This window comes from Entamoeba invadens (genome assembly GCF_000330505.1).
Source record: "Entamoeba invadens IP1 unplaced genomic scaffold scaff_1105074725293, whole genome shotgun sequence".
In the NCBI taxonomy this organism is placed as follows: domain Eukaryota; phylum Evosea; order Mastigamoebida; family Endamoebidae; genus Entamoeba; species Entamoeba invadens.
In genome coordinates, this window is record NW_004191722.1 from 129317 (window position 1) to 153750 (window position 24434).

At 33.8% G+C, this 24434-nt stretch overlaps 13 protein-coding genes across 13 annotated transcripts; 8 read left to right on the forward strand and 5 right to left on the reverse strand.

The window, feature by feature from the left end:
* Positions 1-334: 334 nt before the first annotated feature.
* Positions 335-1723, forward strand: EIN_065140 (ubiquitin fusion degradation protein, putative; the record flags this gene model as incomplete). The annotated part of the gene is made up of 1 exon (XM_004183557.1): positions 335-1723. The coding sequence occupies one exon, from the start codon at positions 335-337 to the stop codon at positions 1721-1723; it is 1389 nt and encodes a 462-aa protein (XP_004183605.1).
* Positions 1724-1809: 86 nt separating this feature from the next.
* Positions 1810-4414, forward strand: EIN_065150 (hypothetical protein; the record flags this gene model as incomplete). The annotated part of the gene is made up of 2 exons (XM_004183558.1): positions 1810-4083; positions 4124-4414. 2 exons carry the CDS (start codon positions 1810-1812, stop codon positions 4412-4414), a joined length of 2565 nt encoding a protein of 854 aa, XP_004183606.1.
* Positions 4415-4501: 87 nt separating this feature from the next.
* On the reverse strand, positions 4502-6265 carry EIN_065160 (hypothetical protein; the record flags this gene model as incomplete). The annotated part of the gene is made up of 1 exon (XM_004183559.1): positions 4502-6265. The coding sequence occupies one exon, from the start codon at positions 6263-6265 to the stop codon at positions 4502-4504; it is 1764 nt and encodes a 587-aa protein (XP_004183607.1).
* Positions 6266-6696: 431 nt separating this feature from the next.
* On the reverse strand, positions 6697-7371 carry EIN_065170 (hypothetical protein; the record flags this gene model as incomplete). Its single annotated transcript, XM_004183560.1, has 1 exon — positions 6697-7371. The coding sequence occupies one exon, from the start codon at positions 7369-7371 to the stop codon at positions 6697-6699; it is 675 nt and encodes a 224-aa protein (XP_004183608.1).
* A 351-nt stretch (positions 7372-7722) lies between these two features.
* On the forward strand, positions 7723-8277 carry EIN_065180 (26S proteasome non-ATPase regulatory subunit, putative; the record flags this gene model as incomplete). Its single annotated transcript, XM_004183561.1, has 2 exons — positions 7723-8094; positions 8140-8277. The coding sequence occupies 2 exons, from the start codon at positions 7723-7725 to the stop codon at positions 8275-8277; spliced, it is 510 nt and encodes a 169-aa protein (XP_004183609.1).
* A 235-nt stretch (positions 8278-8512) lies between these two features.
* Positions 8513-10474, forward strand: EIN_065190 (hypothetical protein; the record flags this gene model as incomplete). The annotated part of the gene is made up of 1 exon (XM_004183562.1): positions 8513-10474. The coding sequence occupies one exon, from the start codon at positions 8513-8515 to the stop codon at positions 10472-10474; it is 1962 nt and encodes a 653-aa protein (XP_004183610.1).
* Positions 10475-10534: 60 nt separating this feature from the next.
* Positions 10535-11953, reverse strand: EIN_065200 (membrane-bound O-acyltransferase domain containing protein, putative; the record flags this gene model as incomplete). Its single annotated transcript, XM_004183563.1, has 1 exon — positions 10535-11953. One exon carries the CDS (start codon positions 11951-11953, stop codon positions 10535-10537), a length of 1419 nt encoding a protein of 472 aa, XP_004183611.1.
* Positions 11954-12946: 993 nt separating this feature from the next.
* On the forward strand, positions 12947-15732 carry EIN_065210 (phosphatidylinositol 3-kinase class, putative; the record flags this gene model as incomplete). Its single annotated transcript, XM_004183564.1, has 3 exons — positions 12947-13401; positions 13627-15673; positions 15724-15732. 3 exons carry the CDS (start codon positions 12947-12949, stop codon positions 15730-15732), a joined length of 2511 nt encoding a protein of 836 aa, XP_004183612.1.
* A 2054-nt stretch (positions 15733-17786) lies between these two features.
* On the forward strand, positions 17787-18308 carry EIN_065220 (hypothetical protein; the record flags this gene model as incomplete). The annotated part of the gene is made up of 1 exon (XM_004183565.1): positions 17787-18308. The coding sequence occupies one exon, from the start codon at positions 17787-17789 to the stop codon at positions 18306-18308; it is 522 nt and encodes a 173-aa protein (XP_004183613.1).
* Positions 18309-18617: 309 nt separating this feature from the next.
* EIN_065230 (hypothetical protein) lies at positions 18618-19343 on the forward strand (the record flags this gene model as incomplete). The annotated part of the gene is made up of 1 exon (XM_004183566.1): positions 18618-19343. The coding sequence occupies one exon, from the start codon at positions 18618-18620 to the stop codon at positions 19341-19343; it is 726 nt and encodes a 241-aa protein (XP_004183614.1).
* Positions 19344-20574: 1231 nt separating this feature from the next.
* Positions 20575-22512, forward strand: EIN_065240 (DENN domain containing protein 2D, putative; the record flags this gene model as incomplete). Its single annotated transcript, XM_004183567.1, has 1 exon — positions 20575-22512. The coding sequence occupies one exon, from the start codon at positions 20575-20577 to the stop codon at positions 22510-22512; it is 1938 nt and encodes a 645-aa protein (XP_004183615.1).
* Positions 22513-22575: 63 nt separating this feature from the next.
* Positions 22576-23037, reverse strand: EIN_065250 (hypothetical protein; the record flags this gene model as incomplete). Its single annotated transcript, XM_004183568.1, has 1 exon — positions 22576-23037. One exon carries the CDS (start codon positions 23035-23037, stop codon positions 22576-22578), a length of 462 nt encoding a protein of 153 aa, XP_004183616.1.
* Positions 23038-23312: 275 nt separating this feature from the next.
* EIN_065260 (myotubularin, putative) lies at positions 23313-24434 on the reverse strand (the record flags this gene model as incomplete). The annotated part of the gene is made up of 1 exon (XM_004183569.1): positions 23313-24434. A coding segment is annotated over one exon (1122 nt), but the record flags the coding sequence as incomplete, so codon positions are not given.

Sequence of the window (24434 nt, forward strand, 5' to 3'; positions counted from 1 at the left end):
GTCTTCGTCCCCATGTCCATCCTTTCTCTTTAATATAATAATTAATAATTAATTATGTCATTTAAATATATTAACAATAAAAATATAATATTAAAACAATACATATTAACAATTACACTTCAATTTATTTTTTCACAAATTGAAGATTTTATTATAATAATAACAATATTAATTAAAAATAACTAAAAACAACTATATAATAGATTTTATAATACTTTTGTATACACATATAAAAAAAGCCATAAAAAAAAGTGGAGATATAATTCAAAACTATTACAAAGAAAAACCTCATTATCAAATCTCAACTTCAAAAATCAAACTTATAAATACATAGATGATAAGAGAGAATCTCTCGGCATACAGACCAATTGAAATAACATGTTATTCATTTGCATTTTTGGCAGGAAAAATCCCCCCACAACCCACAGACCGTGTCGTATTCCCCCCTTATGTGATGGACAAAGTCTTTAACCAAAACCCGGAATTTAAGTCCCCGATTATGTTTGAGATTCAGAACACAAAAACAAAGCGGAGATTAGTGTGTGGTGTCGATAACTTCGACTCTCCCGATTTCACATATATGCCACAGTGGATGATGGACTACCTGAAATTTAATCCGGGCGATAGAGCAATTGCCATTAAGACATGGGTCCCTTTGGGAAAGTCGGTCACGTTCAAACCACTCCAAGCAACATTTTACACAATCGAAAACCCAAAACAAACACTCGAAGCGTTATTACGAAATTATGTGACACTAACTGCAAACACAACCATCACATTCCAGATGAATACAAAGGTCGATGGATTAACACTCGCAACTGACGTTTCGGTACTTATAACAGATTTACAACCACTAACAACGGTACTAATCAGAGACACAGACCTCAACGTCGAATTCGAAGAAAACCCCGAAATCGCTCCGAAGTATGACAAGCCAAAACCACCAACCAAAATGGAAGACGACGATAGTGAAGACGAGGATGACGATGATGAGACAGGAAATAGCAAAATGGTATTTGAGAACCCCCAAAAAGTCGATCCGAAGGTTAAACTAACAGAGTCTACAGAATTTAAACCGTTTGAATGTGACGGGAAACGACTTGGAATGTCGAAGGATATGGGAAAGAAGATGGAGACGGAGTCAAGTCCAAACACGAAGGTATGCCCACACTGCAATAGTCAAGTGTCTGCTGCGAACTTTAGAATGCACACGTTGCGATGTTCTAAGATGTATAAGTTATGTGGGATCTGTGGTAAAAAGCTTTTGATCAATTCAGAGGAAGAGACGCAACATATGGAACTCCACATGTTACAAAAGTGCGTTCAATGTGGTCAGGAAATAGAGAAACAATATATGAAAAAGCACTTAGAGGAAGAGTGTACGTGCAGATTGGCGAAGTGCCAGTTCTGTTCCTTGATGTTCCCAATGAAAGAGTTGTCGAGGCACGTGGAGTTCTGTGGGAACACCATGGACGAGTGTGATAAATGTGGTGCAAAAGTTCCTTTAAATATGATGCAACATCACAAAGACTATGACTGTGCGTTTGCAACAAAGAATGTCAATTACCAACTTCCAAAGGGACTCAACTTCAATGACATCAAATTGCCAACGAGTAGTGTTGGGACCGGCAATTTTGAATGTCCCATGTGCGAGAACAAATTCAATAATCAAGTTGACTTAGACACGCACATCTTGTCGTTCCATCCAGAACTCTATGACTAAATTAGTACGTTCTTTTACTGTTTTTTGATGTACTTTGTTGCGTCTTATCTATAAAAAGTGACTAAAGAACTGAACTAAATATTGACATGAACAAGCCCGTGTTCACCACTAAAATATTATTAGAAACCTCCCCCTCACCAATCCGAAGCTTAGCGTTTGGGTCGAATAAAATGTACATTGGTGGGGAAGATGGGTCGATCTATAAAGCGGAGTATGTTGACAACAAGTATATGATAATGCGAGGAGTTAGAGTATCGAAGCAGCCGATCACGATGATCCAAGTTTTTCCAAAGAGCGAAATTCTGTTATTTGTGACATGCCTGAAGTTGGGAGTACTAACTAGTGAGTTAGAACGAATAACACCAAAGGGGGAAGAAGTCATTGGCGAGGACTGTGCTGTTATTTTAAGAGATAAAGATGTGATCAAGAGTCACGTCGAGCACTTTGGGATATATTCTACACAACGACTTTTGACGTTCATGGAATACACGAAGGATGAAGGATTCCAAATTAGGGTTCGTGGGATCTTGTTTGAGACGATTCCACAGACGATCGAGTGGACTGGAAACAGAATCTATTACATCCAAGGCGATTTAATAAAGTTTGTGCGACTCTCTGATAGAAAAGTCGGAGTACTACGTGAGAGGCGAGGCCAAGGTAAAATGCGTCCATTTGTTCGCGCGATTGGCGAGTTTTTGGTTATTGGCAATTCCGAGTCATTACAAGTTGTCAACAAGAAGGGAATTCCTGTTGAAAATGTGAAAGAAGTGTTTCCCGCAGTATTAAACACGTTAGCAAATATTGTGATACATTTCCCTTTTGTTGTTTGTGTATACACCGATTGTATTAGAGTCTATAACTTCATCAATGGGAAACTCGAAAACACTTTCCGGGTGAAGAGTGACGCGATGTGCCAAGATGAAAAGAATAGTAAAATTTTTGTGAGTAAAAAGCAGAGTACTGGGCCGATAGTTCTATTAACACCATGCGACTTAATCCAATACATCAAAGTGTATATAGAGAGTGGGGAGTACATTGTCATCAGTCAACTTTTGGAGTTCTACACCAATGAAATGCAAACAACATTGCAAGTGATAAGTGATCAGGAATTATTACTCGTGAGAATAGTATATGGTGGGTTACTTATTGAGAAAGGAGTCTATGGAGAAGCCTTCCAACAATTTCTAAGATGTGTCCAAATAACAAAGGAGGCGAAACTCAATTGGGACGTAAGAAGTGTCTTACTCATATTTGGCGAACTCAACTTTAAAAGTGGAAATAAGGAACTTAAACCCCCTGTTGATTGGAACGTGGTGGAGCAAAAGATGGTACCGAGCGAAGTGAAGACACGACGAAAAGAGGTGTTTGGGAAACTTTCTGAGTTTCTCCAGAACTATCAAAAACTTGAAAAATATGAAAAGGACATTGAAACACAACGTATTAAAGCGTTGATTCTTTCCGAACGCGATGATGTTGTTGAAGAAATTGAATTAGATGAGAGACGGGGGTGGTACATCGATGTCGACGAGGTGTTATTCTTCGAAGAGGAGAGAAACGAACTCCGTGTGAAGTCCAAATTGTATGTGATGAAGAAGAATTACATCAAGGCACTTTCGATATGGAACGAACTTGCAATGGTAGATGATGAAAGGGTGTATGAATATGGTATCGATGATGTTTTGTTAATCATCCAAGTATTGGACTGTAATAGTAATGTCGAGATGCGACTGATGAAGATAGCTCTTGGGTGGGTAGTTCCCGATGTATTTGATGAGAGTGGATATCTTGACGTTGAGGTGCCCCCCATACGAGAGAAGAGGAATAAAATGCTTGAGGAACGAGCAATCAAAGAACAACTCATTGACATTTTAACACGAAAAATGAAGGAGAAGAAGCACCATGATATATTACATTGCATCAATATGTTACATGCAAAATTGTCCGTGTTAATTAATACAAGAAAGAACAAGGAAGAGTGTGTGGAGTGTACTAGTGAGTTAATCAATGGATGCATTGAAGTTATTAATGAGAACAAGTACAGAAAGGAATATAAAGAAGAACTGAGTCACGTGCTTCAAGACGTCTTGTCCAATTCCGTATCAATTAACTTGAAGAGTATAGTTCCCTCCCTCCAGAAGTATCAAATGCAAAAGGAACTGATTGTTGTCTATGAAAAACTGAATCAAATTAAGGAATTGATATGTGAATTGATGATAATGGGTGGTGTGGACGCAGTGCTACAATACTGTAAAAGCCACCCCAAACACTCGACTGTGTTATTTGATTATGCAGTGTCCGAAAAGAGAGAAATACTGAAAGTGGTGATAATGTCACTCATCGACAATTTGGACATATTTCATGTTTGTTTATCAATTGATTTATTTAAAAAATGACGAGAAGGTACTTGAGAAATGCATTGAACACAACATAGAGAAAGAAGAGTACATCACAGTTTTATTAAAGCGGATAAGAAGTGTTGCAAACACATATATGGCTCTAAATTTCCAATTCAATTTGTTACTGGCGGACTCATCCAAAGAGTCCAAAAAGTGTTTTCTTGTCGACAAAAGTTCGAAGTGCTTTTTGTGTCAAGCGAAACTCTTTACCAATTTTGTTGAGTATGAAGGAAGGGGGTTTTGTTTCAACTGTTACAAGAAGCTCAACGTACGTCAACCTTTTGTGTTTGAGTAATTTATACTTATTTCTGTTTTATATTCTATACTCTTGTATTCAAAGATTTAACGATTTGAAGAACTAAAGCAATCAATTTCATAACACTTAGATCCAATGGGTATCTATCCACTTGTAGAGGTCATCTAAATCACACTCTTCAGCAGTCTTAATTACTTCATCTATTCCATTCACATCATCTAATTCAATGTACTTCGAATATTGAGGATCAACTCTAAAGTACCTTTCCCCAAGTAACCTCCTCGACGCATTCACACTCTCACTCCGTTTGGCTAACAAAAACGCTTCAGAAATTTGTGTTGCCCAATTTGCTATTCCACCATCTCCGATTTTGCGTGAATCGATAAAGGCGGGTGATGGTAATCCAGCAGAGATGGAGAGACACACGATATCCTTTTGGTCGATGCCTATGCCATTTTCCCCAAAGAGATATGGCCACGCGCAAGCCACTGGATTGTTCTCAATAAGTCCGCCATCAATATAATTTTGGTAGGGTTTATAATAAGTTGGGGCTGCTGCACTTCTCAAACAGATGTCTCTAACTAAGTCGTTTGAATTGTCTTCATTCAAATTAGAGAAGATGACTGCCTCTGAGTGTCGATTTGTTTGTGTATTAGAGTCCATTAAAAAGGCTGGAATAAGCACATGTCTTGGTAGATATTTGATTGGAATATCTGCAAATGCGCATCTACAAAAGTGTGACAAGTACGTTGTTGAGTAACGTGCAGAGGTCACCGGTTGAAACGAATTTGATTTGAATGAGAATTTCATCATGTTAGTGAACAACGGTATTAATTTGTCCACTGAATGTCCCAAAGCAAGACAACACGCGACAGCAGACGACGCAGAACATCCACAAAACAAGTTTGTGTTTTCGATAAATTTAGGGTTGTGCTCGATGATTCGTCGTAAGATAATGACTTCTAACATCACCTTAAGTCCACCACCATCTAATGAAAGTATTTTATACTTCCTATGACCGCCAAATACATTTGGCGCTTTCAACATTGTGTCTGAATATGATAACTGAAGCATTCGCATTGTGTCATTCACAAACTCCTCTTCAGTCCCAATCACTATATGAAGCAATTTAGTTAGGACGGTTGTGTTCTTTGTCTGAAATTGTTTGTAAGTGTCCAACAACTTCTCGACTGTATTCTCCCCTTGGTCTTTAAAGTCAGACTTGACTTCAATTGGTGACAATGGCTTTGATATCACTAATTCAGTTCTCTGTGATTTTGAAATGTGCGATTTGATGAATTCAATGACTGTTGTTTGACCTGATTCTAAGGAATAATCAAACACTGAGGACATTGGGATAGCATTTTTTTCACCAATTAGACTCATTAAAAATTGAGTTGTTTCAAAGTCTCCAGAGCGTGCAGCGAAGTGAAGGGGGTACTCGCCAAATATGTTTTTAGTGTTTTCCAAGTTGCATCTACCACAGAGGGCCCTGACAATTGCCATCTTTTCTTCAGAACATGGATTTGAAGAAACCACATGAAGTATTGAGTCTCCAGTTCTGTTCAAATGTGACGCATTTGCTTTCAGTCTCAAGAGAAGTTCAGCTGTTTTGTATTGACAATTTCTAATAGCAGTGAATAAAGGAGTTTCATTGAATGAGTTCACGACTTCAATTGAGTCTGGGTATATCTCAACACACCTCTCAAGTACCATGTCTAACCCCAAACGGGCGGCAGTGTGTGGAATTAAGACGAATGAATGTGATGAAGTAAGTGGGTATTTAGAGAGAACGTTTAACATGAAAATTGCTTCCGAAGTTGTTATAAAGCGATTGACATATCCGGTTATAAGCAAGTCAATCACCTCAGCTTGCTCTGCTCTATCCATTATACTTTTTATAATTCATTTTTCCAATTATATTCATCGAAATATTATATAGGTAATTGAATGGTGTAAAACATTTTAATTTACATGTTAATTACTTTATATTTTTAATTTTTTTCTTTTAGCAGCCGATATAATAATGACGATTTCGGTCTGGAATTTGATGTAAAACATCATTAATAATTCGATATTTGTAATATAGTTTAAATTAAAAAGTTACCATTATTTAACTAAATTGTAATTAAGATTAAACATACGTTATGATATTTAAATTAGAAGAATATAGTAAAATAAATTATAATAATAATACAAAAAGTGGGTTTGTTTTCGACAAGTAAAATGAAAACAAGAAACTATGATGAAATTATTTGAAAAAAAAAAATGTTTGAAATTATTTTGAAATTAACAATTTACTAGAACAATAGAACAAAGAATCAGTCGATCAAGCCAGGGAAGATGTCATTCAAGAAAGGGAGTGCTTCTTTCCCGAATAACGATTTCACCATTACATCTCCTTTATACACAAGAAGTGCAGGTAAAGCTGTTTCCGGGAATGGTTTGTTCGAGTCTTCCCATGTGATTTTACCAAAACAGACTGTTGGATATTTTTGGGCATAAGTTTCTAAGATGTGGTTAATGTCGATACAATCTTTTACAAAAGAAGTGTAGATATGAACAACACCAAAGACATCATCTTCAAGTGTTGTTATCATTTTGACATACTCGTCATCGTCGAGTTCAAGAACATCACCATAACGCCGTTTCGTTAAACACTTTGGTATCGCAGTGTGTTTGTTCCGTTCTTTGAACACTTGTTGAGACACAACTTCTCCAAAAAGCTCTTTCTCTAACTCGTCCAAGTCTTCTTCGTCTTTTTTCTCTTCCTTTTTGGTTGTCCCCATCATCTGCCTTTTCGTCTCTTCAACTCGCTCTTTGAGACGTTCTTCGGCGTGTGCACGAGCATCTTTGTAGTCGTTGATAACCCCTTTAACTCCAGAATTTCCTGAAGGTCGTAATTTCAGTGGTGGAAGTTGTTCGTCTTCAACTTGTCCTCCCAAGTTATCTTTATCAGCCCACACACCTTCACCTTCCATTGTATTTGTATGCATTTCAAGATATTACAATTAATTAGACTTAATTTATTTAACATATGTTTTTTATTTAAAGAGTCGTTTGTTTAATGTATTTTATTAATTATATAATAAAAACTATTTAACTTGATTATTTTATTTAAAACAACTCGTTAATTAAATTGTATATATATTTTATGTTAATATATTTTATATTCGTTAAATATTAATATCATTAACAAAATTATTATTTTATTTTGAATTAATAAATTATAGTATATTATAATAAAGTAAATAGAACAAAAAAAGAGAAAGAAATGTGAAGTAACTTTTAATTTACTATTAAAAAACCTCAAAGAAAGAAAAAGAGAATAAAACTATTAAAAACAAATGGAGATAGTTCACGACCAAACGTACTATGACAACGCAGCGTTCAAGCTTTTGACGTTGCTCTCGCAAAACATGTTAGCAGAGTTCCACACACAAATTGAATCCCTTCAACAAGACGCTTTCAAAAACGCGAACATCCAACAAATCATATCAATGGAACAGTTTTTCATCGAAGGCCGGTACAACAGAGTCTTCGAGTGTGTCGGAAAACTTTCTATCAATGTCGCGGCGTTAATTAACCAACTCAAACTTACTATTGTCGAGGCAGCAGCTAACACGATTCAAACGGCTTACAATGATCTCCCTATCGACTACGCTCGTAAGCTTTTGATGACAAATAGTGACGATGAGCTCAACGCTGTTGTCAAAGAAGTTTGTTATTTGTATCACTTCAGAACACCATTTTGTGACGATTAGCACAACTGGAGAATAGAAGGTAACAAAATCGTCTTTGAGGCTTCAGCCGCGGAGAAGAAAAAAGGCGAGAATATGAACGCGTACCAATCAGTGTCGGACTCTTTGTCTCTCATCAAGGAAATCGACGAGTTGATGTAATACGTTGATCTCTACTAAACAAATCCTAATATTTTAGTTTTTATATATTATAAATATAGAATTTGTCTTATGCTGTTGAAGTCTATGGGCCAAACTAAAAATCATTTAAAGGTACCAACTCATTTGTATTTCATTTTCAACGAAATTGAACTGAATAAAACTCGATTTGAATGCTAAACTCGATAAGCTGTATTTGATGAATGTGGCACTCTTTCTGGAAACAAAAGAGAATGTCATGAATTTTATGATAATGAACAAAAAATGTCGAGAAGCAGTGACTACGTTGATGGTAAATCCGGAGTTTTATGAAGAAACAAGTTTCATGTGGTTTGTAAGCAAATTTGAACCAAAAACTTTGAACTTTGGCAACAATAATATTTCTGTCATTAAAATATATAAAAAAGCAATGAATATACCTACCTTTATTAGATTCCCAAATTTTAACTTGGATTTTTATGAAGGAGATTTGCTCAAAAGAGAAAACTATAAAGTGGTGTGTGATATTTTTCAAAAAACGACTTCCATCCATTTGAGTGGAGTTAAGGTAATTTCTTATAACAGCGAATTGAACGTTCAAAAATTTGTTGTCAAAAACTCGATATACTTTAGTCAACTCAAAAGACTTGAAGGCGAATATGAAGTTGTTCGGCAATTTCTTCAAAATTTGGTTGGAAAAGGGTGTGATAGATTACACAAAATTGTGTTAATATCTGATGGTGAAAATGTCATCCAACTTGGTAAAAAATCATTTGATATTTTTTGCGCAATAAATTACATTGTTTATAATAAACAAGATTGTACTGTTTATGCAATGGTAGATCCATATGAAAATGTTGAAATTTCAATTAATCATTTCTATTTCAAAAAGATAAGCTTTTATACTAAAACTCTACCCGACGAATTAAACAGTGTTTTCCGTGACAGTAGAAATCATGTTATTGTTGAGAATGGTATGCTTCAGATTGCAGGTCCAGTAGAAGAAACTAAACTTGTCAATGAAGTGATCAACAATGCATTTGCAGATAATGTCGTTCAATATGGATATATGGAGACTGAACATACATGGAAATTCCCAGATTGTGTTTCAACGTATGGGCTTTTTGCAACTAACACAAACGAATACATAGAAGATTTTTTGTTCAAAGTTGACACAAATAATGTTCAACATATGTTACTTATTCAAGCAAATAATATTAGATTTTCAAATACATTTTTAGCACTCAAAACATTGGAAATGGATGAGGTGAAACACATCTGGTTTGATAACGAGTGTTCATTTCAAAACCTTGAACTGATGTATATTAAATTTTCTTTCAATATATCTATTATGTGTACTTTTAATATCACTAAGTTAAAGGCACTCAATTTAATAAAGTCTTCGAATATTGGGATAACCAATAAAATCTATGAGAAAGGGGTGCTTAATATTTTTAATTGTAATAAAATCACTTTTACTCAAAAAATAAGTGAGACGTTGCAAATAAATATCGACGACTCGAGTGATAACATTTTCTTTTTAAATGACAAACGTATTGCGGTGTTGTCTTCTACTTTTGAATCTCCATATCTATTTAGACTCCGGAAATTTATCTCACTCTCTTATATGTTGTATATTGAGAACAACAAATTTTATAAAAGTTCCCCTTTTATGGTCACTGCAATTTCATCCAATTTTTGTGATGAAAAGTGTGTTCTTCCTTTTCTATATTTCCACAGCAATCACTTCTTCATATTACAAGATGTTAGATATTTCGAGGCAAAAGTAGGGTATGGCTTTTTCTCACTAGGTGTCATAGACCAACTGAACTACACGGACTTTCCAAATGAAAGTTTGGGGAACGATGAGTATTCAATTGGATTTAGGTGGGATGGCAAAGTGCATTCAAAGTGTCTCAAACAAGAATTTCCAGCTTCCACAGACATAATCAACAAGTTTAAAAATGAGTCAGGAAAGACCAACACAATTGGGTGTGGGATATATAAAGATGAACATAGAAACAACATTTTATTTTTCACTTTGAACGGCGAGATCTATGGAAGGTGTGCAATTGACTTTAAAACGTACGGTGCAGTTGTGACTGTCTCTGAAATTGAAAGTTTAGAAATTATTGATGGGATCACAAGCAAATTTGCATTTGATGTGATTCAAATATTGCCATCCAACTTGCTGTTTCGTACTCAAGAAGAGATCGATTGAAAACATTTAAGTATCAGAAGTATTCTACAAAACCAAAGAAAGCAAACTACTAAAATAAAATCAATTTTTCTTTTCAGTTTTTTCGATTTTTGGTGGGCTGAATTTGAGCCAACAGTATATTGCGGCGGGAACAAGAATTCCTAAGAAATATGTTCTGTACATCATAGTTACTGATGGAATGAACTCAAATCTCATGAATGGGTATACGGCGTAGTTCAACACCCAATGGGTATACACTCGCAACACTATATCATACACTTTAGCAACAGTGCTGTCCTTCCCAAATTTCTCGTTAATGAATGGGTCCAACTTCTTGTATATCAAATTAGAAACATCCTTGTGGAATCCAACCAACAAGAACGTGAGATAATATCCCGGATACACTCCGTGCCAGAATGCACTCACCACCATCGTCAACGATGTTTTGAAGTTGTCAAAATAGGTTCCGGTTAAAGCAACGTAGACGTAGTTCTTAAGCCATTTCTGGACATACATATTCCAGTTGTCGATGTTTGTCTTCGCAGATCGGCTTGTCTCAAACTCAATGATTCTGATGTTCTGATACAACAAAAATTGCGGTTTTCCTTCTTTGTCCAACCCACTAAATCCACACGCACTGATTTGTCCAAAGCCTTCAGTCAATTTCCAAGTCGCGTAGTACTTAATTCTCAGTGTAGACACAGTGACCCACACCGTCATCAATTTCCACAACAAGCCACAAGTCTCTGGGTGTTCAAGAATATAATACTCCGGGCTTGGTGGTGGGTGTGCGTTAACAAACGCATAGAAAAAGTATGCCGCAATTCCACCAATGTAATTGAGAAGGAACTCAACAATTGGAACCTCTGGGAGCTTTCCACCAGTCACATTGAACACAGACATGTCCATAAAAGCCATGAAATCGTTGTACTCCAACGCTGGCCCCGAGAACAGGCCTGGGAAGAAGAATATAAAAGAGAAGAAGTCCAAGATATTTGGGTACTTCTCTATCTTATGCTTGGTCTGGAAGTCGTTCAAGTTCTCCTTTTTGGCATTAGCAACAGAGAAACAGAATGAAGTCAGTTTGAGTGTGAGGATCATATGAGTTGTTGTGAAGTCGACCGTCCAAATAAGGTACATATTGAAGTACAAGAATATATGTCTGAAGAGTAAGTAACAGAAACAAATAATGAAACTAACATTTGCCCCTGTTTGAGTTGGGAAGAAAAGCATTACCAAATAGACTGGAATGGTAGTGAAGAAGACTGATATAATTTCATTACCAAATAAAGCGTATGTAAGCACTATACCAAGGATCATGTAAACAATTTGTTTCAACAATTTGTTGTTTGGAAGGAAACGGAGGGCATAACATAGAGGACCACACAAAATACTGTACATTAAGTACTTCACTTGATCCGTCGAAACTCCCATTGAGTCGCTGAAGTCCTGCAAAAGATCATCTGCGGCAGAGTGTGTTGAGAAAAAGAGAAACGACATATGATTATGGAGTTTAGTTTTTGGTGATTATAACTGTGTTAATGTTGTTATTTGCCAAATATTTATGATATCGTTCACTTTTTTATCATTTTAAACTATTGTAATTATATTTAATAATAAAATAATTACTATAATTTAATATGATTTATTATTGGTAAGACAAATATATAAAAATGCGTTAAAGATAGCAAGTTGTATATTTTGGTTGAATCATTTTTTGTTAATAATAAACTATATTATATTACAATAAAATACTATTTGTTTTAAATATATATATTTTCATTTTCGTTTACTATTTAAAATAATTAACCACTTAATAATTTTGTTATTGTTATCTGCTTTATTGAATAATATATTTACAATTTTGATATAAAAATATATTTTTAGAAAAAGTGGCTGAAAAAACTATTATTTAGGGATCTTTCCCGATTAACAAGAGAAACTATATTGTAACAATAAATAAATAATAACATCGAAAGACCCAATGGCATAACAATGCATTTCTTGAACAAAAAAAAGTTAGTAAAATAAAAAAATGAAAAAATATTTATTTAAGTAATAATTACATTTTATTAGTTTATTATATTATCGTCATAATTTTTGTTTAATAAATTAACAAATATTAATAATTTAATTATTATTAATTAAAATAATTATATAATTATATAAACTAAAAAATATATAACAAGAAACATAAAACGATATAAAGGATTTGTAATGTTAATCATCTATTTTTATAAACTTCATTTTAATTTCATACTTAAAGAATAACATTTTAAAGAATATAAATGTTTTTGTTTTTTTTTTGTTTTAATTTTATTTTCATTATTATAAGAAATAATGTTTAAAAAAGTTATTGAAAAAACTATTAAAACCATTAATGAAATTATTCAAATACAAAACAAATTGTATTAAACAATAGTTGAATTATAGTTTTACAAATTATTTAATAAGAACTTAAAAAGGTGTCAAATTAGTTTATCAGTTTTTTTGATGTCGAACAACGAGCAGATGTCATTGTTTTACTTAACAGGGGAAATTGACCGGTTTGTCCGTGTTTGTGTTAACTCCATGGATGGTGACATAGACTATGCCAAAATAGGGATGCCTGAGTTTCCAAAGACAAAGCCAAACCAAGTCTACATAGGTGCGACCCTAATAAGTGATGGTGTTCCTATTTCTCGTAAAGAAGAGAGAACACCAACGAGAGATTATGTATCAAAAGCGGAATGGAATGAATGGATATTATTTCCAATTCAATACAAAGATTTGTCAGAAGATGCTATCATTGTGTTGCGAGTGTATTGTTATCACACGGAAAATGGATATGTCCCTGTCGGAGATGCAGTTTTACCCCTTTTTGGATACGAAAAGGGGAATGTACTTAGAAAGGGAACCAAAAGAGTGAAGGTTGAAAATTGTAAAACGTTGTCTGACGAAATAGCTTTGTTTGTTTTTATTATATTTGTATCATTAAAATATTATAAATAAACTATTTCTATGTTTATAATACGTATAATTATATCGATACTTTGTTCATTGATAATCGTCTGTTTTCTCCAATAAACAGTATCACACTTTTATCACCATTTTTACCAGCACATGTTGGCATTTAATAGTGTTAATTTCCACCGATATATATTTTTTAGTTTAATTAGTGAATAACAACACAGAGATATAGACGAATATGAGCGTCTTCGAGTTCAACGTGTTGTTCTGAACGAAAAAGAACCGCGATATAACACCAAGAAAAATGCTCTTGAGCGAGCCGAGAAGTATCAAACGAAGATGGTCTCGACAAAAGGTCGGATGGATTTTTTAGATCAATTTACCGCATCTATTGTCCCTGCTTTTCGACAAGAAGAAGAGCGACGTACTGGGAGTTTGATATACATCTCTATCACTATACCAGAGTTTGACAATCCCGTCAAATTGTATAAAAACGAGAACGACCCGGGGCACTTTCCTACAGTGACTTCACAAGGGAGAATGGTCGAGTGTGGGCCAGTCCAAGAGATCAAATTTGTCGGAGAGAATTTAGAGATCGCTGGAGAGAAGATGTATATGAAGTTGACGTCGTCGTTGGATGCGAAAGGTATGGGAGATAACAAACCTGTTTCGATCAATGAATATAAGGAGTTAGACGCGATCTCGAGAATGCCAGCATCAGTCACCCTTTTGAATGGAGAGCAAAAAGCACTGCTGAGAAGATATGGCCGATACCTTGCTGCGACAAATCCAAAGGCACTGAACATCTTCTTGGCGCAAGCCATTGATTGGGAGGATTTGCACGAAGTTGAAGAAGCAAAAGAGTTTGTGAAGATCTGGCAGAAGGTAGATGTCGAGGATGCCCTTGGGTTGTTGAGCATCAAAGATTCGTACGTGAGAGAGTATGCCGTAGAAAGACTTAAAAGTACTACCGACGAGGAATTTGGCGATTACTTGTTTTCGTTTGTGCAGGCCCTTCGACAAGAAAAGGAGGAGAAGAGGGGGATGCGCTTCTTAATAGACTATTTGATCGATCGGTGCAAAGAAAATTTTGTGTTGGGGAATTGGTTCTATTGGTACTTAACAGTCGAGTGTGGGTGTAAAGATGGAGATTCGTGTGACTTCTACAAATGGGTGAGAGACACGTTCGACTGTAACAGAAATGCTGAACACAAAAAGGAGACGGAGAAGCAGCGCAAGTTGATTGAAGAGATCACCAAATTGCAACTGCAGTTTATTAACAGTCCATTGAGTCGTCCAGAGAAGTTGGAACAATTGAAAGAATGGATAGAGTCGCCTACAGTTGCTGAGATCTTTTCGAATGGGGCAATTGCACTTCCTTTGAACCCGAGAATCTATGTGAAGGGGATTAATAGTAAAGGAGCGTTCATATTCAAATCGAACAAAGCGCCTTTAAAACTTCCTTTTATAGTAGATCCTGAGATGACTAAGATCCGAGGAGGTATTGAGTATGACCAAAAGGAGTTTTTGGTGATAGTGAAACATGGAGATGATTTGAGACAAGACCAACTAATTGGACAAATGATATCGTTGATGGATAGACTCTTAAAGAAGGATCTTATGGATCTTAAATTGACACCATATCATGTTGTGGCGACGTCTCCAGTCGATGGAATGGTTGAATTTATACCATCGGATGGAATGGGTGATATCATTAAGGATGGGACTATAAGAGACTATTTGATGAAAATGAATGGAGGAAGTATACCAACAGCTGTAACGAACAATTTTGTTCGAAGTGTCTCTGGAAATTCTGTAATTACGTATCTGCTTGGTGTTGGTGATAGGCATTTGGACAATTTGTTGGTGAGAGGAAATGGCATCATGTTCCATATTGACTTTGGATACATTCTTGGGAAAGAGTGCAAACCATTCCCCCCACCTATGAAGTTGTGCAAAGAAATAGTCGAGGGAATGGGCGGGAAAGGAAGTCCACAATATCAAGAGTTCACTAAGTTGTGTTGCGAGTGTTATAACTCAATACGAAAAAGCTCGAAACTCATCATGAATTTGTTCCAACTCATGACCAATTCAAACATCGCTGTCTTCCAGGAAATGGGGCAAAAGTGCATCAATAAGTTGAAGGAAAAACTGAGGATGGACTTAACTGATGAAAGAGCTGCAAAATTCATGGTAGGATTGATCGAAACAAGTGTTAATGCTTTGTTCCCCGTGTTTGTAGACTCATTCCACGATTTCGTGCAATATTGGGTTTGTTTTGTTATTATTATTGGATTTGAAAAAATGGCATTTACACTTAGAAAAGCTGATTATTATGTAGAAGAAAAATTCACTCGTTTTATTTCTTTAAATTTAAAAGACATTGTAATATCTATTGAATTTATAAATTCAATAATAATGATAATTATAATAAATCTATTTTTATAAAAAAGAACTATTTACTAGTAATAAATAATAAAATTTAATATACTTTTTAAATATTAGTTTATGATTAATTTTGTGAAAATAAAATAAATATTATTTATTTAATAGGTTGTACATATTTATTTAATGAAATATATGAATAAGAATAAAGAATTATAGACATTTAATAATCAAACAAGCCTGTATTTTTAAATTATAAAATTGGGTTTAAATTATTTGAAAAAAGTATCACATATAAATTTGTATTTTGATAAAAAAAAACATATCATTTTTTTCGTAAAGTATTTCTTTTATTGCAAATTGCTTTTAGACATTACATTATTAGAGCACTTTTTATGTTTATATATTGTAAGATCTAAGTCTTCAAAGATAAAACAAACAAGACTTGTTTAAAAAAATATGAAAAACTGTTTTATTAACATTAATATTTAAACTCTACTTACATGGTTCAGGAAATTTTTCTTTTTTAAAAAATAAGACTGAAAAGCTGTTTTTTTGCGGCAAAAAAAAATTTTGGTAAAGATTATTTTTATAAACACTCAAATAATCGGGACATTAGGTGATAATGAATAATCATTCCTAAAATGAATCCACATTTAGCAAATGTTTTCTTTAGTAATTAACATTTAAATAGTAATTAACGTTTTTATATGTTATATTAACACACCAATAAAAAAACAATTAACGAATTAATTATCGATTATTTAAAAAATATAAATATATATAGTTATTGTTAAAAACATAAAATTGAAACAAAATAATAAAAAATTTTGTTTAATCACAGTCAACTTACTTTATTTCTTTCTGAGAGAGATTTCAGTTATTGTTATATCAGAGCGTTATTTAAAGATGTGAATTTTTCTTTTTGTATTCATCATCACAAATGGATGCTCACAGAGAGCGAAAAAGACCATTCATCTTACAAAGACAACAAAAATATACACCATCGTAATTTGTTGATCAATGATTTAGACCGTGTGGCAATCGCTGCTTTTAAAGAAGCGAGTGATTCATCACAGGAAGTGTAAATTTATTCAAAAGTGAACACGCAAATAAAAATATCCAAATCAGATGTTTTTAAAAGCTTTTTTATGGGCCTGCGAAGATGAAAAAATATAGTAAAAGATTCAACAAATTCGACAATAAGTTTCTGGGTGAACAAGAAACAAAAATATCCATTGAAGAAAAAGAATATATTTTTCAGACAGTGCAGACTCCTGAAACCACAACAGAAGATGAATTTGAAAGTTCTGAAGATGATATCGATTATTTACTTGTTGATGAATTGTTAAAAGCTGAAAGAGTCGTTGAAGAACACGAAAAAGCTATTAATACATTAGATAACGATGTAAAAATAGATGAAGAAGTACTTGTTCGAAATGTTGAATTATTTAAATGTGTACCAGAAGACCAAAAAAGTAAAATACTTAAAGAAATTACATTATTTGAAGGTGGAGATTTTCTAATATATAATAGAATTGATTTCGACGAACTAAACATTGACTCGGCTGCTGAGTTATTAAGAAAATTTACATATGATTCTGATAACATATTTGTTTTGGAGAAATACATTGTGGCATTTGATTTTTTTTTAGAAAGCAAAAAATGTTACTAATAACAAAATGTTAAAAAGAATAAAAGTCATGCAAAGAAAAGTGTGTGATTATGTAATGAATGGTGAAGTTGTTAAATCTAGAATGAGTGAAGAACAAGTTAGAGTTGTAAAGCGTTGTACACTTCTTAGCCATGCAACATTTAGCAGAGACACTCTTGAAGACGCGAAAAAATTGGCAGTAAATGCAAGAACAACAAAAGATCAAGTTTTTACTTTAAATGCAACAAAAAAAAAGAAAAAATCAAAAATGAAAAAAGTTGGCATAAATGTCTCGCGATTTCAGTGGACTCAACAACAAAGGGGGATCAGGAAATAATATGTGTTATGCTCAGAATAGTCAAGGGAAGAAGTTGCTATTCAATGCCCTTAGTACTTAAACAGTTTAAAGGCAATAGTGACGCGAAAACTCTTGCTAAGTGGATTGTGGAGAAAATACAAAAACTAGGATTGAACACTTACCGAATAGTCAATTGCACCACAGATGGGGCTGCAACGTGTTCTGGTCTTGACAATGGAATAACAGTGGAAATGAACGCTTTGATTAATGTTGAAGACCCAACAAATCTTCCATTAATTGATTGTGAAATGAAAAATTTCTGGTGTTCAGCTCATAGAGTAAATTTGATGGGCGAATCACTCGAAAAAGATATCGACATCAAAATGGCGAAAGTTTTCGTTCAATGGTTATGTCGGAAAAAAAGACTTGCTGATTATTGTGACGGTTGCAGTGTTGGACATGAGTTCCGAACAACTTATTCTGCGACACGATGGTGCTACATTTACAAAAATTTGAAGGACATAACAGACAATTATGATGATGTCAGCAATTATATTAACAAACCCTAAGTGCTCGAATCAATCACCACGGAGTTTGAAAAGAATGGAATCGTGATTTTTCAAAAAGGAGCAATAAGGCTGAAACCAAAGAAAAAGTATGAAACAGATATCGTAAACAATGATGTTGACACTCAATATGAAAGAAGTGATGATGCAGAAGAGGCCGAATCTGATGATATAACATCAGTTTCTTTCAAATTGAGCAACCCAGAAATCAAAGCTATTTTTTATAAATCAAAGGAAATCTTCAAAATATTGTTTAATCTAGTCTCATCGTTACAAGAAGCCAACTGCTTGATTTTTGAATACATTGAGAGAATGGAAATATTTGCTCGGTATGTTGACGTTTTACTCGAAGAGATAAAGACTGGAAATTGGAGTGAATTCAGAGAAATCAAAAAGATGTTGGAAACGGGAGACCTTTTCATGTCGAGAATAATCAAAAGATTGAAGGCTCAAGTGTATCTAAGATTCCATCAACTTTCACACTCGGCAAACATGTTACATGCCAGAAGGTATATCAATTATGATGAAGGAACTGTGGATGAGCAGGCTTTCAGAGAAAACGACAACCATATATTCTATATGGAGTTAGTTGACTTGTTTTATTGTCCTGACGAGATGGCAAAAACATCTGATATTCCCAGTTATATTCTAAAGGATAATAAAATATTAAATGAATCCTTTGAGATTGAAATAACAACGCTTGCAGAGTATATGTGGCAAAGAACACAGAAAGAGATTGATGAAATGTATAAAAATGTCAAAGAATCGAAGTGTGAACTTCATCGTAAGATGAGAAGAACCACTGGATATCCGTTACGTTTATCTCTCTTAAATATTTATAACATTTTGGAGTCATTAAATTTGGTCAATCTAATGAGTGTTGTTCATATTTTAGTCTGTGTCGATCCAACAACTGTTGGTATTGAAAGATTCTTTTCTAAACTACGTCAAATGCAAGCACAGAACATGTTACTGAAAACTGCGTATGAAAGACCGTATTATTGTTTGGATAACGATGTTTGTTATTTGACTTTTTGATACATTAAACAATTGTTGTTTGTGTTTTTTTATTATAAGTATTAATTCAACTTAGATTATTACAATTATTATAACGTTTATAACTAATGATGCAAATACCCATAATTTAAGTTATTTTAATGATATACAATTAAAAGTGTAAACGAGTTTATATTCAAATGCTAATTGATTAATTCTTAAGGTGGTTTGAAAAATAAAAAAAATAGTGTTTTAAATAAATTAAATAAATTAATAATATAAAATACAATTAACTTTGTCAATTCTATTCGAAATACGGTTAAGTTACAAAATAAAAAACTATAATCAATTAAATTAAATAATTAATAAGTTTGTTTTTAAATTTGAAATAATAATTATTAAAATACTATTAAGATATTATAATATTTATTATTAAAAATACATTTATGTACCATAAAATAATAAAAATATAGTTAAATTTATAACTAATAAATTATAACAAACATTATTATTTATTATTATTTTAATTATATTTAAAACTATTTTATACTATATTGTTAATCTATATATTAATAATAATTAAATTATTGTATAACTTATAACATTAATAATTATTATACTATAATTTAATGGTTTTAATAAACTGAGGATGAGGGGAGTTTCAAAATACTTTTGAAAAAACTGTCGAAAAAAAATTTTAAGCAAAAAAGAAAAAATTCCCAAACCATGTGACTCTACTTTTCATATAAAAATGGCATTACAAAATATATTCTTAAAGTCAACAATTATCAATGAAGATCCATTTGATTTATTAAAGAGGAATATGTTATAGCAACGACTTTTTAAATAACATTATGAGAGATGATTGAAGTACAAGAGAAATTGGTTAATATCTTTATTTGAAAAAATAAAAACAGTTAATAGTATTTTAATAATACACTTTTTTATTCTTTAATAAACTTAAAATAGAAAAAGAACTTTATAGAAAACAATTATTATAAGAAAATAACTAATGTTATTGTTTGTAAGTTCTTTTGCTCCCAAAAGTGATGAAACACAAAATTTTTGGTGTTGTTTTTCGATCACAAATATTTTCCTCATACCATCCTGAAAATGTAATTATTCAGCCATAGATCTTTCATTTTAAGTGTTATACAAAGGAGTATGCATTTTTGAATATTATGTTGAATCAATTAAAAACTTTTAATATCCCCGTTTCTTCTTTCTTTAGTGTTCAAACTATTTTCACTCTTTTCAAAAGGTGAAAAATAGCATGACAAACTACAAAGTCATGACTAACCTACTCATCGAAGACGTGTTACATCTGCAGTGCACATTAGTTTCAGACAAGATGGCAATGAAGTGTCTCTATCAACACGTGTCAAACGATTTAGACCAACAAAAAACGGTCTTCCCATTTTGCTTTTCTGAAGGCGACGCGCTTCTTAAACAACGCAGTTTATTTCAAGAACCCACAACTTCGGAGTTTTTCACGTTCACACTAACTGATGTGAATGGGACGCGAAAATACGCTTATTGTCTTCGATTTCCACATTTCTCGGAACCGGAATGCATCTGCATCATCGGCAAAAGACCTTTAAGTCACTTGTTTGAAGAAATTTTGAGAATAGCAGAGAAGCTCCGAATGAAGTCTGTGAACATATTAAATAAGTTCTTAGATGACATCTGCCTCCAACCTATTCCATTACCCAATGAAGTGTTATCTAACATTTATTTCCATCATTTACAATACCAATTCATTAACTCGGACGACTTGACAACAAACACTTCACATGACGTTTTGTCGCTACTCAAAGTCTTTGGAGCGTCATTTTTAGTTGATTTAGTCGGGTTCTTGTTGGTAGAAAGAAAGTTTTTGTTTGTCAGTAACTCGATTCAGACGGTGTCGGAAATGATTATGGCGTTTATGTCACTCATTACTCCGTTCCAGTGGCAACACGTGTTCATTCCAGTCCTTCCAGTGTCGCTTGTCACATATTGTTCTGCGCCAATGCCTTATGTTGTTGGAGTGAAGAGCAATTTCTTAGAGAAAGTGTTTAGTGATTGTGGGTCTATGGATGACACCATCATATTAAATGTCGATTCAGGAAAGATGTTGAACAAAAACAAATTAGACTTTGAGTTGGTGTTAAATGGAAATGAAGCCACGAAATTAAAGAGTGCTTTGGCTTATGTTTTAAGGAAGTACAACGATTCTGTCGACGATGATGAAATTAAAGAAGGCAACGAAATCATATACAGGTGCTTTCACAAGTACCTTGCGTGGGTCTTTGGAAGCTATAAAAAATACATTTGGTTCGACCAAACAAAACAAAAGCACATTTTCCACAACGACGAATTTGTGAAAGAAGTTGGGAAAGATTCTGAAAAAATGTTTTTGGTACAAAAATTTGAAGAGAGTCAGATGCGGTTTATGTTTATGATGGAGCGTGAGGAACAAATGGATAAAGGAGTAACATTTGAAAAGTACTGTCCTCTATTACAAGACTATAGTACTTTCGATTACCCCAAAGACACAATCAAAAGCGTTACCGATTTGAGTCGAATTGACACTGGTACTGGCAGAATTATATGTAAGTTTTGTTATGAAGAGATACAACGAGATGAGAATGTCGGGTTCTTTGAAGGGAGGTTTTATCATGTCAATTGCTTCAGGTGTCATTATTGTTTGAGAGTGCAAATTGGAGACGAAATAAATGCGGACTTCATGTGTTGTTTGTGTGCGGTGAGTGGCGACGAGAAATTGTCGGACGATGTATTCTGCGAGAAAATTGGTGTTGTTGTTAAACGAAGAAACAAGCAGATGAAACTCGACGACGTATTCTTAGATGCTGGAAAGTATTTCAAATGTGCAGGCGAGAATAAGCCCGAACCTCGTGCAAAGTCACTCAAACCACAAGTGAGGTATTCCACGCGATTAAATAAATCAAAAACAAAAACTATGGTTGACGACGGGTCTATTTTCAATGAAATTGTGAGGAGGACTCCATCGCCAACACTTAGTAAACAATTTATTCAACACAAACCAAAAGCCTCAAAGTCGCCAACAGAAGGAAATAAAAAGTTCTTGCAGAACAGAAAAACTACAGGAAGTCCAATAGAGAAAAATAGTGTCGAAGAGGTTGCCAATCAAAATAACAGTGATGAATCTGATACATTCGGTCCAGCTTCTACCCCACAACAAAATTGATTAATTATTTACTATCTGTGTGTTTGTTTACAAAACCAAGTGTTGCGGAAATGAATTATAATTTTACTGTGGTGGTGTACTAAGAGTCATACGCAAGTTTTTCTCAACAAATCTATCCAACTCATCACGATAATTTCCAGAAAATGTCTTCACTGGTTTACCATCGAGAAATGAAGCAAATGTGGGTACAGTGCGAACTTGTAAAATATCTTTAAACTCGGGAATGTCAGTTATATTCACCAACACAAAATGAAGAGAAGACTTTTCATTTTCAGTAGCCTTTTGAATAAAATATGGACGAATTGAACGACATGAAGGACATGAGGAAGTGGAGATGAAAACAACAGACCGCCCTTGAGAGACAAGTTTCTTGAAGTTGTCAAGAGAAGTTGCTTCCATTATGCGATTAATTGTGTGTTTTTCAGTTGTTTTAATTAGAAAGTATACAAGCATTTCTTTGTTTATTAAAACCAATAATAGGGTTTGACGTGTTTTTGTAAATATTACTTTTCGCTTTTTTAACATTAAATTAATTTTGCCATTTTGATCTTTAACAAAAACAAATTATTTGCCTTTGAAAATGATTTTATATTGAACTTTCGAAGTGAATCATTATGTTTTGCAAAAAACATTTATACTTCAATGAAATGACCAGAGCAATTCTCCACAATATGATTATCTTGTTCAACTTGATTTTTTATATATTAAGACGACATTCATCAATTGTATTATTAATAAGAATAACAATAAATTATTGAACATGTTCTTGTATTTAACACAAATAAACATTAAAATACAAGTTATGAAGTTTGATGAATTCTTATGGCGTTTTTCTCTTCTCTGAAAAAATATTCATCCCAAAGAGTGGATTGTGACATGTCGATGACGGGGAAAAGCGTCACGCTGTTTCCTATGAATTCCTGGTTGTTGAACGTGAGGACGTTTTCCATAATGTAGTCAAACATACTTGGTGTATTTGAGTAATTGAAGTCTTTGATTGTCCCCTCATAGAATGTAGAAAATCTTCCACTGTAAAGAGAGTCAGCGATGAAGACAAGTAGATTGTCTTTGAATTGAAACTCGTTTGGGTGTGCTTTTTTGATGTGATGGACCGCTTCAATGAATTGGAAAAATATTGGTGAAGTTGCTGTGTCGCTTGAATTGTCGATATTTGCACGAATGATAGACGAGTTGTATTTTTTGATTGGTGCTGGATAGTACGACGATATAAGTGGAAGTATGTCGATATCCCACTTCACGCCACAACCAGTTCTTAAAGTGAATCGATGACCCATTGCTACCCATTCGCGTTGTATTAACACCAAAAACCCTTCAATAGTTCTGTAATATGGATCGACCATTATCAACACCAACGAAACGAGTTGACAAGTCGTGTCCCACCCATTTCTGCAATGGATGAGAATGGAACACCCAGAATACAACTTAGTTGCAATATCCTTAGCATACCCAATTAATGCGTCGATGGATTGTAACCATTTCGAGTTTTCAATGGACAATTTAAATTCATAACTCTCTCTGGTATCAAAAACAACTGTTTTGAGGAGTTTCATAAAACTGTTTTTAACATCTTTAATACTGTCCATCGCCAAATTCACAAACGAGCAAAATGGATATGCAGACGAACTCTCCATCCCGCCTCCTTGAATTCGAGTTGCCTTTGTATTTAGCTTTGGGCGTGCATCATACACAAACAAATAATTATACCCAGACATTTTCATAAAAGACTCTAATATTGAGATGTCGTCCTCACACTTTACTTGTCCAAAGGTGCCAGGTAACGCCTGTGAACTACGCACTAAACACTGATTTTTTGGACCGACCCAACTAAGCACAGGAAACCTTCCTTTTGCTCTGTATTTGGTAAGACTGTTCATATTGTAATTGCCAGCCGGTAGCACAAC